The 14,776-nt window shown below is 53.6% G+C and overlaps 1 protein-coding gene across 15 annotated transcripts in view; it reads left to right on the top strand.

The window, feature by feature from the left end:
* MTMR3 (myotubularin related protein 3) overlaps positions 1-6,386 on the top strand; it is a 74,312-nt gene extending 67,926 nt beyond the window's left edge. For 7 of the 15 annotated variants that reach the window (XM_021537309.3, XM_085592847.1, XM_085592852.1 and 4 more), the window contains 4 exons: positions 331-441; positions 686-774; positions 1,945-1,971; positions 4,177-6,386. In XM_021537309.3, the coding sequence (XP_021392984.3) occupies positions 331-441; positions 686-774; positions 1,945-1,971; positions 4,177-4,348 (399 nt within the window). In that variant the 3' untranslated portion in view covers positions 4,349-6,386. Of the gene's footprint in view, positions 1-330; positions 442-685; positions 775-1,163; positions 1,428-1,944; positions 1,972-4,176 lie in introns of those variants that run through there. The other 8 variants (XM_085592856.1, XM_085592854.1, XM_021537312.3 and 5 more) reach the window with 5 other exon arrangements.
* Positions 6,387-14,776: the final 8,390 nt, after the last annotated feature.

The following is a 14,776-nucleotide window of genomic DNA, read 5'->3' as shown; positions in this document are numbered from 1 at the left end:
AAATTCTGAGTTTCCCATATGCAATTTGGCTTGTATTTTCCAGAATCTTTGCCAACAAAAGGATATCTTTATTACTAATTATAGTTTTGAGAGTGAAACACCCTTGGAAAGGAATCAGGACCCTGGAATTGGAGCCACAGAGAGCAGGTTTTGATAAATCACCCAAAGCCTTCCCAGAACCCTGCAACCGAAACTGGATTCTAAATCCGCTCTGCCTCACATCATCCCATCACCAGAGGGTCCAGACCTGCCCTGTTGGGGTTTATGGGTTTTATTTGTGTGGAACAGGGATCTGGGGGGTTCCGTTCAGCTCTGTTTGTTTGCCAACAGACATCTATTCCCGACTCGGAAAGCAATCTGGATCAGAACTGCTTGTCTCGCTGCAGCACAGAGATTTTCTCTGAAGCCAGCTGGGAACAGGTGGATAAACAGGATACAGAGGTACAGACTAAATCCCTGTAAATTGCTCACTCTGGGATAATCCTAGTTCAAATTATCCTCTAGCCTTTGGTCGTGTGCCACGTCTTGGGAACTCTTTTCCTTGCGTTCCGCTGGTCTCACAGCTGACACACCAGTACCTGTGCCTATGAGCCCTCTGCTGCGCAACCTCTGGGAGCTGGGGAGGGGGCTGGGCTCAGGAGCGTTGCCCCTGCCCTGTCCCTGACGCCGGTGGCCGTCCCCACAGGTGACGCGGTGGCTCCCGGATCACCTGGCCGCGCACTGCTACGGCTGCGACAGCGCCTTCTGGCTCGCCAGTCGGAAACACCACTGCAGGTAACTGGGAGAGGGACCGGGCACTGCTGCTGCCCCTGGCACCGCCACGGACACAGCCCCAGCCCCAGGGTGCCTGCTGGGCGGGCATGGCTGCCAAGGGAGCAGAGCAGCTCCTGCTGCTCAGCTCTTTCCCTGCAGGGAGATAGTTAAAAGCCACATTTGGTGTCTGCTCCACTCCAGCCAAAACAGATCCCACCTTTCTTTCCTCAGACTAGATTTGGAGGCAGCTTAGATTTATGCAAAATAGAGCTTTGTCCTCTTAGCATTCAGAAATTCAATATATGATTTACATGAAATACAGGAATAGCATCTTCTTCCCATTGCTGGTTGGAAACCTGCTCCTTTCCTTCTCTAACCTTTCTCACCTTTTCATTAACTTGCTCCTACAGAATCTGAATGGAACACCTGTGTGAGGTCAAGGTTTTCTGGATTATTCTTTGCTAGACCTGTTGCCACAGAGGCTGCAGCAGCTCAGGCAGCAGCAGGGGCTTGATGAAGACCAGGAGGCAGAGACCACATGGCTCAATATGCTGAAGTTAAAGCCAGAGAATCTCTAGTTTCCAGTTCTGTTTCAAATAAATTCTTATTCCTGATTTCTGAACATGCAAAAACTATTACAGGAACCATCATTTAAATAAATCTCAGTTACCACATTTTGAAGCTCTCCTGCATTTTGAAGTTGCAAAGAGTTATGAACATAGTTTTGAGTTTGTGTCTGGTTTATATTTTGCTCCATTTAATCTTGTAAAATTAACCCAGGGAAAGAAGGAGAAGAATCTGAATTTATTTTTTTTACCGTGCCCACTGTGTTTGTGCACATTTGTATCCCCAGAGCTCAGTTCCCTAAACCTAAGCTTGAGACAACTCCCAGAGCCTGGATACACACACATCACCCATAGCCCCACGAGGAGTTAAAATGGACGCAGGGTTTCAGGTCTGGTTCAAATCTCCCTGTAGGGTCTTTGCTCCCTGGGTGTGCAGTGACCCAGCTGTTGGCGAGACCAACACCACGAGTATCTCTGTAGTAAACATTTACACCCCTCCATGGGAGTGGAAATGAGTTGAACCCCACAGTGTAAGGCCTTGAGCAGAGTAAAACCTCCCAGCTTCCTTGGTTGCCAGTGTTTGCTCCCTCTGCCTGTAGCCCTGAGCTCTCTCTCCTCCCTGCAGGGACACTGACCGAGTTGATCAGCTCTGGTGAGCATTTCCAGCAGCCTCTGTCCGTTGTCCGTCAGCCTTTCCTGGGTGACTTCTCCCAACTAACTCAGCTCTTCTCCCTCTTTGTTTCTCACTTGCCTGGAAATCACCAGAACTAAGCTGGGGGTGGCCAGCACGAGCTGCTGGGTGTTGGGGCCGTGTGACCAGCCCTCTCTCCTCACAGAAAGGCTTTTAGGACTTGGCTTTTGGGAGCTTAACTGGGATGTGGCTCAGACTAACACTCACTGTCAGTCCATGTGTGTACTGCTCACTGACAGGAGACTGTCCTGCAAGTTTTATGCATTTATTTTTGATAATTTCCCTTTGTGCCCCATGTTTTTGGGAGAGGGCCGTGTGTTACCAAACAATTCCAGTATTGCTGTGCAGGGTGTTGGCAAAAACCTGCCACTTGTTTTAGAAGGACTGAAAATCCCATGGCTGGAACATGTGCCACAGAGCTGGTGGAGGGTCGGGATAACCAAAACTGGATGAATATCTGAGATTTGGGATGAGGAGGAAGAGTAGGGATTGTGACTTTCAGTCCCTCTTCCTCAAACGAGCAACATCCCTTTTCCAGCCTGTTTTTTAATGTCTCTTTTTAATCTCTGAAGCAAAGCAGGGACCACCGGGATAGAAGGATGAGCTGTCCAGAGCTTTCCAAAGCAATGTCAGAGCACCATTGTCTAGGATAAAACAACAAAAAACCCAGCATATGTTAGGAATGGTGAGCTCCAACAAAGAGATCCTTGTTTTAATCCTCTGGTTGGTTTTCCCCTCATCCATCAGCGAGCTACTCTGGGATTATCATTCCTTGAGCGGCGAGATGGGGCTGTGGGAGCTCTGTGGCACCTCCAAGGGCTGTTGCCACGCCTGCAGGTGCTTCTGACAGGGATTTCCAGCAGGGCCCTCCAGTCTCCAGAACTTCTGCAGAGGCTGGTCCCTGTCAGCCTTTTCATGCTGGAGTTCCTGCTCTGAGGCCCAGAGCTGCTGTGTGGAACTGAGGAAATGAGCCCACTGAAGTGAGAAATGGGATTTCTCTGCTGTTTCTCTCCCCATCAGTGACCGGCAGCTGGAAATCTCCTTTCTTGGCAAGGAAAGATTAATCAGAGCTGCTGGGTGTCAGCAGAATTCCCTGGCAGTCTTTTGGCAGCAGCAAATCTCCAGTGCAGAACAATGACAGCACCAAATCCAAAGAGTTAATGGAGAGGGCAAAACCCAGATCCCTGGAGTGCTGCTTCCAGTTGCTTGTAGGAATTCAGAAGGACAGGGCACACAGGGCTCCCATGTTTTGAGGGGGCTGCAGAAGGTAATTAACGAGTGAGCAGTAATGAGGTGCATGTGCTGGTGCGGCTCCCCAGTGCTGGGAATGCTGCGCGTGCCCACCCGTGCATGGAACACCTGCCTGCCCACCCTGGGCTCTGCATGTTCCTCCTTGGCTCAGTCCTGGATGCAGGAGTGTGGGATTTTTGGAGTGGCTGTGGGGACAGTGGGAGGATGGCAGCGACTGAGGGCTTTGACATTTCCATGTTTAAACCTTCCCAGCTCTGAGCAGAGTCCGGCCTGCTCCCGGCACTGCCCCATCCCTCCTGTGAGCCAGGGCTGGATCAGCTGCATGAGCAGCGCCAGAGCCCCCCATTCCCAGGGTTCCCCACATTCTCCCATGGCTTGGCTCAGAAGGGCCTGTGGTGGCTCTGCTCAGCCCTGTGCCCCAGCGTGGCACTGGCATTTTGCTGGAGCTCCTTTGCAGCACATCCAGCCTGGCAGTGCCCAAGGTCACGCTGGACAGGGCTTGGAGCAGCCTGGGACAGTGGAAGGTGTCCCTGCCATGGCAGGGGTGGCACTGGGTGGGCTTTAAGGTCCCTTCCCACCTAAACCATTCCATGGTGAATAGCAGAGAGCTGTCTGTGTGACAAGCACAGCCTGTCCAGCCGGGCTCAGGGCAGTGTTGAACAGAGGCATTTAATGACCTACAATTCCACACTGGCCCTGGCTTTATGCTCTTTCCTGTGCCCATTCCCTGGATCTCTACTCCATCCATAGAAGGGAGGAGCACAGACATTGGAGCTGTCCTTGTCCATGCCTGGGCCTGTAGAGAGGTATCTTCCCCATCCCAGCACTGGGAATATCTCATTTTACAGCTCAGGTAACTTTGTCAAACTTCTTCTGATCTTTTCTTTTCCATTTCTCCTCTGTTCCTGATGCAAGGAATTGTGGCAACGTGTTCTGCTCCAGTTGCTGTAACCAGAAGGTGCCCGTTCCCAGCCAGCAGCTCTTTGAGCCCAGCAGAGTCTGCAAATCCTGCTACAGCAGCCTCCACCCTGGCAGCTCCAGCCTGGACCTCGAACTGGACAAGCCCATCACTGCCACATCCAACTGAATTCCTGGCCTGGGAGAGGCGGGGGAGCAGCCGAGCCGGCCCTTCCCCCCGGCCACGCGGATCCCAGGGCCGAGGCCGGGAGCCGCGCGTGGAGCTGGGCCGCGGGGCGCTGCTCGGCGGGACACACCTCGAGGATGTGCCGCTGGATCTGGGATTCTCCTTGTCCAGCCCTTGCCCCTTTCCTGCCTGTCCTGTCTGTGTGTCCGTGTCCCCGCGCGTGCGTGTGTGTGTATATAATAATATATCTGTTTGTTTGCGGGAGGGTCTGGAGGTGGGGAGGGAGCTGGTGAGAGCCAGGATCCCTGTGGGTATTTATCTGTCCCACTGCGGAACTGCTGCAGACCGAGGATTTTGGGGAGCAGAGGGAGCGGGGCCGGCCGGAGTGCAGAGCCTGAGTAGCTGCAGCCTCCAGTGCTTTCAATCACTCCTGTTATTCCAAACCCAAAACTGCTGTTTGGGCACCTGTTGCTGCTAGAAGAGGTGGGAATCTCCTTCCCCAGAGTCCTTTTCCCTCTCTGTTCTCACAGTAGCTGCCCGAGGGGGTCTCAGTCAGGTTCCTGCACTGGTGGCTCTGTACCTGCACACACAATCCGTGAGGTCTGAGCCCTGGCAGCGGGAACACCTGGAATGCTGGCTCAGGAATGCACGTGCCGTTGTTGAGAGCCGAGCCAGGCCTCACACCGGGCCTTGCCAGGCATCTGACCATGCAATTCCTGCTTCAGTCCAACAAGGACAGGAGCAGAGCTCTGCCTTGTCCTTGCCCCAGCCGTGTGAGTCCCTCTGGGAGCAGAGCATTGCTGTGGTCAGGTCCTGGCTGGTCACTCGCACTTTACTGGACGATCCAAACTGACAGAAGGCGGCCGGGACCCGCCGGTGTCGCGGGGCTCGGCCTGCGTGGGTTGTGCTGGTGCTGGGCACCCTCCTGGGATGCTCCTCCTTTCCCAGGCTGTGTTCAGTGTACTCCAGATAGGAAAAAGCTGCCTGAGGAGCTTAAAACAATCCAAAATACGTTATGGATTCCCCTTCCTCCTTGTGGCCCAATCAGACTCACCTCACTGAAGGGTAGAACTCCCAAATATCCATTTGTAATCAACTGGTAGGTGCTCATCCCTTTCCCTTCCCATAGATCCTGCTTAGTGCAATCTGGCAAGGAGGAAGAGTAGATCCTGCTCACAGTGCATTCCCTAGGCAAAATCCCAAATTCTCTACGGTATTCCCAAGAATCTCGCTGGAGTATTTGAGAGTTCTAGATACAACAGCTCAAAATCCATGAAACCTTGGGAAAGGAGCATTTCCCTTCCCTGAAATGTCACAATCACATCATCCAAAGGGAGGGTCTCGTGGAGGAACCATCTGGCAGAGCTCAGTGGGTCTCAGGGGAGACGCTGAGGTGGTTGGACTGTGCCCATCCCACCCTGCCGGGCTGCGCGCGCTGGCGTGAATGTCCAGGAAGGAGGAGGCTGCGTCCTTGCGGGAAAGGGCTCTGGGAGCGGACGGAGCATCTTGGGATCTCCCTGGCACAGGTCTGCAGAAAGAGACACCGAGGGTGAAGTGAAGGATGGCGCTTCCAGCCAAGGCGAGCTTAGGATCCGTTCCCGAGCCAGCAGTGGGGGCTGGAAGCCAGGCCCGGCACCGCTGTTCGTGCAGGGCGGGATGAGGGAACGGGCGGCTCCTCTCGGGGTGGCCGGGCCGGCGGGGGGACACCTCGGCCTCGGGGTGCAGAATCAGCCGGAGCCTCCGCACGTGCCAAGAGGGTCTGCTCCGGGCTGGGGCTGGGATGTACAGTGTGAATAAAAGCTTGCAGCTCTTTAGGCTTTTTTGGATCGATGAAGCACTTTTTTTATTAATATTATTTTTTCTTTGTATGTAAAGGAGGAAGCTGTCTCTCCGTAGCTGTGTACAGAAATAACCCTTCTCTCCGCAAGAGAGTAAAGTGCTCCTATATTTTTCATTTTTGTCAAAAGCGAGAAGTAAATACTTTAGAATTGTTAAATATATAAATAATAAAAGTGAATAAAGTTTAGACTTTTGCATGGGAGCACTTGCTAACACACTTTCTAATTTTTTATTTTTCTTCCTTGTCCCTCAGAGGGGACGTATTGGAGGCTCAGCAGGAGCACCAAGGCCTTGGAAAAAGAGACTGCAGCTGCTGCCCTTGGCTTTCTGCTCCACAGTGTCTTTCCAAGGAACAACAAACCACCACTCCTAAACTTAAGAGAAAAAATGAAATCTTAGGCTTGGTTTTCCTGGTGCAGGAGTCCCAGGAAGGGGGAAGCACACAATGCACACACCTTGCCAGGTTGTGTTTGCACAATTGGCATGGTTCTCCCAGGATGGAGGAAGGTGCCAGAGTCTCAGCTCCCTCCATACCATGTTTGTCTTTTTTTCCTTGACCAACCATGGTATTTCAGTCTGATGAAGTTACCCAAATGTAGGAGCAGCCCGGATCTCCGGGGAATTCCCCCTGCTTTTGGTGGAGTTTGGCAGGGGAAGCTCCATTCCCACTTACAGCTGCCTTATCCTGATGCTGGATGGTGGAGCTGTGGCTCCTTGGGAACAAACCAAACTCGCTCAGGTTTAAGATCTCTTTGTCCCAGAAGGTGGAAAACTCAACTGAAGATTGTCCTGCCCAGGGATTATTCCCATTTTCCAAGCACTGCCAGCTCATTCCAGCTGTGCAAACTCCTGTCCCCTCCGGCCCTCCACCATCATTTATTTATTCTCTTACATATTTGAGGATTTGCCCTGAATTCTTGGGGGTCTGAGCAGCTGTGAGGGGTGTGGGGCCAGATAGGTGTCATCACAAGACCTTGAGCACAATCCTGTGATTTGATGCTGTTCATTAAATCAAATTGAACCAGGCTCGGGTAGAGCCACTGGTGAGATCTGGAGCAGAAAAGAAGCAGGAGTCACGTTTGGTGGTGTTAAACTCACAATGGGGTTTCCTGGAGCTCCTTTAACACCTGAATTTCTCCCGGGTGCTTTCTCGGGAGCTCGTTGTGCTGCAGGTGTCAGGAGCCCCGGGCACAGCTCTGCCGGGAAAGTTTTGATCTGGGAAAAGCCGAGTGTGGGTCCCTGCCCCGGCAGAGGGATGCGAGAAGTTCTGAGCTTCCCCAAGGTGCTGAAGGCTCCTGCAGGGGCAGCAGCTCTGCCAGAGGAGGACACGGCTGAAGGTGTCAGAGCTCATTTCCCCACGATCAGTTCTTCCTAAGCAGCCTCCTTCCCTCTGTCCTTAGTCCCAGCTGCCGGCCAGCCCGTGAGCCGGGGCTCGAACAGCGTCAGGAGCCGCTGGGAGCCCGGGCCGCTCCCTGGCAGGGCGGAGGGAGGTGGCACCGCTGCGGCTCAGAGCTGGGCACGGCGGGGCGGCGGATGGAAACCCGCCGGGGAAGGAAGGCAAGGAAGGGAAGGAAGCGTTTGGGAGCTGCTCCGCTCCCTGGGGAAGGTGCAGGAGTGGGGGGAACCTGCCCTGGGAGAGGGTCCGAGGTGCTGGGAGGCTGCACAGGGCAAGAGCCGTGCGCAGGGAGCGGAGCAGTTCAGAGGGGTCCTGGAATGGGCCAGGACGAGCTGTGGAGGCAGCACGGAGCAGAGGGAGCTCTGCAGGCCGGGCCCCGCTGCTCCCCAGGCCCTGCAGCCGCCCGCCTCCTCCTGCCGCAGCTCCCGGTGCTGCCTTTTGGGATTTCAGCTCGCTGCTGAAGTCTGACCTTATTATTTAACAAATTTGTCACAAAATGATTCTCAGGCCTCGCAGTGGCAGCAGGTGATGGGTTTGATTGTCCTCAAAAGGGTGGGATTTATATTAAAGTTACATCTGAAGGCTCAATTACTTACTTGAAGCACATGAAGTATTTGAAACCATGCCAAGCTCTGAGGACTGAGCTGTTCAGTAGCACTGGAAATGCCAGACCCTCATGTGTGTAACAGTCTTTATTCTGCTGTAGCCTCAGAGTGAATATTTAGATCTTAATAAATTCATCATTTTCCTACACAGTGATGAATCCAGAGTCCCTTGTTCTCTGAGTTGGTGAATCTGCAGAGCTCCCAGTTTGAGGGGCTTATTTTTAGGCAAATTACAGCTCGTGTATGAGGAAAAATTAATCCTGGTGTTCAGAAATGTAAAATAGGCTGGAAAAAGGGGAAGCCTGGATTGGCAGCAGTCGGAGATGAGCCCTTAGGGAGAGCAGGGGATCCCAGGTGTTGATCAGCTCTGCAAACACTTCCAGCACGTGGCCGTTCCCTCCTGGGTCTCATCCATCTCCTGCTCTTGGACCCACGGGCACAGCTGGGGGTGGATGTTCTGCTGCTCCCTCACCTTCCCTTTCTCCTGAGCTTCCCAGGGCACAGCAGCTCCTGCGCACTGACCCCTGTGAGATCTCTGACACCAAACTGCAGGGACAGACTCCTGCTGCCAGCACACAGGGAATGGCTTCCCAGTGCCAGAGGGCAGGGCTGGATGGGATATTGGGCAGGAATTGTTCCCTGGGAGGGTGGGCAGGCCCTGGCACAGGTGCCCAGAGCAGCTGTGGCTGCCCCTGGATCCCTGGCAGTGCCCAAGGCCAGTTGGACATTGGGGTTTGGAGCAGCCTGGGACAGTGGGAGGTGTCCCTGCCCTGGCAGGGCTGGCACTGGATGGGCTTTAAGGTCTCTCCCATCCCAACGCACTCCATGATTCCATGATTCTATGATGTAGGAGATTTTCCAAACCCAAATGTTCTTTATTCCCTGCAATGCACAAACAATCATTTGGGTGATTTCAGGGAAGCTCTGCTTGGCTCAGCCTGTGATCCCCGTGCCAGGACACAGGGAGCCCATGAAGCCTCCCTTGCTGTGTCCTGATGGGATTGCTCCAACCTGCTCCTCCCCAGAGCCATCCTTTGTGTCCTCCTGGCTCTGCCACATTTGAAACTCTGGACAACTCCAATCCCAGCACACAGCTCCTTCCCCCTCTTCCCATTCAGTGTCTGGCTGCTGTAGCATTTCCCAGCTATAAATTCCAGCTGTCTTCAGTCTACTGGTGCCTTTCTTCTTCAATTAGCAACTTCTTAATTAAAAACTTGTAGCCAGCAGGGCAATACCAAGCAGGTCGACGATGGGCTGAGGGAAGGAGAAGCCCACAGCCATTGCTTAGGTGGAGAGTTACTGTATTTCAGTCCAAAACCTGTGTAGAATTTATGTCAGGATGGATTGCGGCATCATTAGACACGTGCATAGGGAATTAATAAGCTTTCTGGAGGCCAGAGAGAATAAAAATCCCTTTTTTCTTCAGAAAGCAGCAGTTCCTGAGGAGGTCAATGTTCACAGCCACAGTGGGTGGAAAGGGCTGCCCCTGGAGCAAACCCCACCCAGGAGGGGACGTCTGTGGTCAGCACTGGAAAGCAGGAAGGTGAACAGGGCAAAATGGTGCCTTTCTGTATTTAATCAACTTCAGATCACTTTCAGTTTGATTTTGGTTGGTTTTCTTAAGCAAGAAGAGTGTTGGCACTTGAAGAGCTGCTGCTTCAGCTCTTGTCTGGATTTTATCCCTGGGGCTTTGCCTAAAGGACTGTGAGAACATTCCAGCACCTCAGAGTGACTCCCAGGGCTGTGTTTGCATTAGGGAACCTCAAAGCCACGGATTTCAGCCCGGGGCACATGGGGGTCACTCCTAAAGGATTTGGTCTGGCCCCTTGTGGAACGGGACATTCCACCACACCTGGAATTTGCAGGTACCTGAGGATTTGGGGGATTTTTTGGATTGTGGCAGGGCTGCGGGTGCTCAGAGCTGGCTGTTCCGAACACCAGGGCGCTGTCCTGGAGCGCTGCCCCTCCCTGACTCCACGGCCATGGGACACAGCTCCTGGTGCACCACCTGGATGGAGACAGGGCTGGGCTGTGCCAGTGCTCGCTGGTGCCAACCCGAGCCGTGCCCTGGTGGCATCCCACCCATCGGTGCTGGAATGGAGCTCACCTAGGCTGGAAAAGCCCCGGGACTGAGAGCAGCCGCTGCTTGTTCCCAGCTGTGCTCGTGGCTCTGGCCATGGCCAGGGCTTGGATCACTCCAGAGGCAAAGCAAAGCCTCTGCCACTGCCCATGGAATCATCCAGAACACTCAGGGAGGACAGGGCTGTGCTTACCTCAGGGCATGTTCCATTGAGAGAGCTCCTGCGGGGGAGCAGGAGTGTCAGCACTGCTGCCAGAGCAGCCCAGGGCTCAGGAAAAAAGGATGGTGGATACTCCTCAGCAGTGCTTGAAGGCTGAGCTGCTTCAGCATGAAAGGTGGGGACTGAGCTTTAGGCCTCGACCCAGGTGTGAATCAGGTGTCTATGGCTGATTCCCAGCCCTTTCCTGGTCTGAAATCCATCAGCACAGGAACCTGGAGCTGCTGGAGCGAGTCTACAGGAGGCCACAGAGATGCTGCAAGGGCTGGAGCCCCTCTGCTCTGGAGCCAGGCTGGGAGAGCTGGGGGTGCTCACCTGGAGAGGAGAAGCTCCAGGGAGAGCTCAGAGCCCTTCCAGGGCCTAAAGGGGATCCAGGAGAGCTGGAGAGGGACTGGGGACAAGGGATGGAGGGACAGGACACAGAGAATGGCTCCCACTGCCAGAGGGCAGGGATGGATGGGAGATTGGGATGGAATTGGGAATTGTTCCCTGGGAGGGTGGGCAGGCCCTGGCACAGGGTGCCCAGAGCAGCTGTGGATCCCTGGCAGTGCCCAAGGCCAGGTTGGACACTGGGGCTTGGAGCAGCCTGGGACAGGTCCCTGCAGGGGTGGCACTGGATGAGCTTTGAGGTCCTTTTCCACCCAGCCTATTCCATGGTTCTGTGGTTCCTGTGGTTGCCCTGCCTGTGGAGATCCGTGCCGGGCTGTAGAAGTCCCTGGCTGCCAGCTCCATGTCAGTGCTCCCGATGGCTTCCCGTGCTGGGAACAGATCCTCAGTGCCTGAAGTCGGCTCCATCTTTTTCTTCAGAGAGAACAACCACGGGAAAAATTCCAGTGTATTTGTCATGTGCCAGGGAAGGGGCTGCTGGGACCATGGGCACACCCAGCTGCTGGCAACAAACTCAGATCCAGGTGGGTGCCACTGGCACATGGGGAGCAGCCAGGGAAGGGGATGTGCCCAAAAGGAAGCTCCCAGCCTTGCCCTGGGGAGGGAGAATTCCCTGTGACCAAAGGCAGCGTGTTGGTGTTTCCATTCTGGCTTCCCAGCTGCACATGGGGACCAGCTCTCATCCCCAGTTCTCTCTGACTCTGTACCTGTGTCAGGTCTAATTCTCCCAGGGTTATATTATTACTTGCACAAATATGCTCAAGCTGCGTCCAGGCAGGAAAATTCACATTTAAAGGAGCTTTCCTCTGCAAATTGTGTCAGTGGGAAAGGCCTCAGGATAAGTGGAAATGGCTTCAAGCTCCACTGGGAGAGGTTCAAGTTGTATATTAGAGAAAATTTCTTCTCTGAAAGGGTGGTCAGGCACTGGCACAGCTGCCCAGGGCAGCGCTGGAGTCCCCATCCCTGGAGGGAGGTAAAGGCCACGTGGATGTGGCACTTGGGGACAGGGGTAAGTGGTGGCCTTGGCAGTGCTGGGGAATGGCTGGACTTGGTCCCAGAGGGCTTTTCCAACCAAAAGGATTTTATGATTCTGATGAAGACTGGGCATTTAACTGTGCCCGCAGCACTGCCTGAAATCTCCCCTGGTTGAGCTGAGCTTCTGTTCTGCCACATCCCAAATCCCTTGTGAAAGCAGCAGGGATACTGTGCTGAGAGAGTCTGGAGTTGTTCTTTGGGCACGGCATTTCCACCCCGTTCATCTGTGTCTCCTGTGTTACCCCTGTTAGGAGAGGTGGGACACTGTCTGCCTTTGGGGCTGGCCCTGCCTCGTGGGCTGTGCTCCCAGCTTTCCTCACTCCAACCCCTCTCCCTGCAGCAGGACTGAGGGATCAGCTTGGAGAGCATCCCCAAAGGCTGGATGTGAGCAGCACAGCCTGGTGGGAGCTGCTGTTCATTAATTAGCTCCATCAATAACTGCAGACGAGACTGAAGCCTGTGAGCAGCAGCTACACAGAAGGAATTTTTTATGTTTCTCAGGCTTTCAGTGCCGCAGCTCCTCTTACTGGACCAAAAAATCCATCTGGGCTGGGCTGAGCCCAGGTTTGCTCTGCGTTCTCTGACTGCTCAGACCTCAGACTTCCACACTTCCCCAATTCCCAGTGCTGCTGCTCTGGGCTCCAGGGGCACAAACACCTTGAGCATGTGCTGGTCAAATACAAGAACAATTCTAGTGCCAGCATAAAGCCCATAAACCTCCAAGCCCATGGAATACTAACGAGGTGCTCTGAAGTAGCTCGGAGGTTGTTGCTAATGAGGATGACAGATCCCAAAGGCATCCATTCCCAGAGTTTGGGTGGGAGCCAGCACAGCACTGGCTGAGCACGGGGACAACACGTGCTACCTGTGGCTGGGACACGGGCATACTGCCACAGCTGGAGGATTTGAACACCTGGAAATATGGATCAGGAACGTAAAAGCATCATTTATCCTTAAGGGATCAAAAAGATCTTGTATTTTCTTTGCTTACCCAAAATTTAGATTTTTTTTTTGTTCCAATTTTACCTATTTCTTTCCTAACCAAAAGCCTTGGATCTCCTGGAAGCTTTTTCCATGCTCTCTCTTGCACTTGGGATGAAGAGGCTGGGAGCTGCTCCCGGGCAATGCCCAAGACAGGAGCTGCTCCTGTTCTCTCCTGGTTGTTCTGCTCCAGCTCTGGGAGGAGGCACACACAGCATCACTGCCCCACCACCCCTTACTGCCTGAAAGGATCATCAAAGGAGCTTCAGAGCTCCAATAGTTCTGATTCCCTCTGTTTTCATGGAGGAATTTTAAGATGCTGCTTGTTTGTTTGCACTCACTGGTTCCCAAGCAATGTGGTCAGAGTGGTTTTTACTTAAAAGATTAATCATGAGTATCTAAAAATACAGTGACAGGAGGAACATCCCAAACAGGGCCAAAAGCACAATTTTATGTCAATGCTTGGAGCGAACACACGGCCTCACATCAATAACCTCAATTTGTTTCCTGCTGCCTGAAAATTGGGGTTGTGGTCTGAAAAGGGCCTGAAAACACTGTCATATGTCTGAGATCACAGGGCTGATTTACAGCCCGAGTTACAGTCTGAATCACAGCCCTACAGAAATTCTTGAGGCAAGAGTTGATTCTGAGCCTTGCACCAGTACCTTGCAGGGCTGGTACTGAGACCCTGTTCTGGTTTGTGCCAAATTTCACCTGAAGTGACTCAAATGCAACAATCAACGAACTGCCCTGAGCTATTTTAGAGGCACTTTTCAGACTGTAATTGAATTTGAAAGTACACCCAGGGCTCTGGCTCAAAATTCCAGCTAATAAAATTTTAGTACAACAGGAACTGACTGGCCCTGCGCAGTATCCACCTGAAATTCTCACCACAGCAGAGCTGGAAGACAGGATGTGTCCTGGATTGATCCCAAACCATGGGCAGCAGGAGACGGGGGGATCCTGCCCCTCTGCCCTGCTCAGGTGAGACCCACCTGCAGAGCTGCCCCAGCCCTGGGCCCAGCACAGGGAGGAACTGGAGCTGCTGGAGAGAGTCCAGAGGAGCCACAGAGATGCTGCAAGGGCTGGAGCCCCTCTGCTCTGGAGCCAGGCTGGGAGAGCTGGGGGTGCTCACCTGGAGAGGAGAAGGCTCCAGGGAGAGCTCAGAGCCCTTCCAGGGCCTAAAGGGGCTCCAGGAGAGCTGGAGAGGGACTGGGGACAAGGGATGGAGGGACAGGACACAGGGAATGGCTCCCAGTGCCAGAGGGCAGGGATGGATGGGAGATTGGGAATTGGGAATTGTTCCCTGTGAGGGTGGGCAGGCCCTGGCACAGAGTGCCCAGAGCAGCTGTGGCTGCCCCTGGATCCTTGGAAATGTCCAAGGCCAGTCCCAAGCGCACCCTGCAAACTGACATCAGGAACCTGGGGTGGTGAGTTCTGTCTCCCAGGGAAAAGAGATGGTGTTTGTGATCTGGAGCCTGTGGTCCTGAGTGTCCGGATGACTCGAAAAAATCCAAAAGGTGAAGGATGTGTCCCAGACCCAACCTGCCACCACCTGAAACTTGTGCTGCCCTCACAGTCCCAAGTGCATCCTGCAAACTGACATCAGGAACCCGGGGTGCCAAGTTTTGTTTCACAGGGAAAAGGGCCAGTGTTTGTGTTCAGGGGCCTGTGGCCCTGAGTTTGCAGCCACCTCCTGAAATTCCAGACAGTGCAGGATGTGTCCCAGACCCAACCTGCCTCCACCTGGAACTCGTGCTGCCATGACCAGAGCTTGAAGCAATATGGGGTAGTGGAAGGTGTTTTTTGGTCCCTTCCAACCCAAACCATTCTATTATTCCATCCCTGTCTCTCACATTCATTCTTCTCCCCAGGATTTCCAGGCTCATAA

Source organism: Lonchura striata, chromosome 15 (genome assembly GCF_050655825.1).
Source record: "Lonchura striata isolate lonStrDom1 chromosome 15, ASM5065582v1, whole genome shotgun sequence".
Classification (NCBI taxonomy): domain Eukaryota; kingdom Metazoa; phylum Chordata; class Aves; order Passeriformes; family Estrildidae; genus Lonchura; species Lonchura striata.
This window is presented reverse-complemented; position numbering and strand designations above follow the sequence as displayed.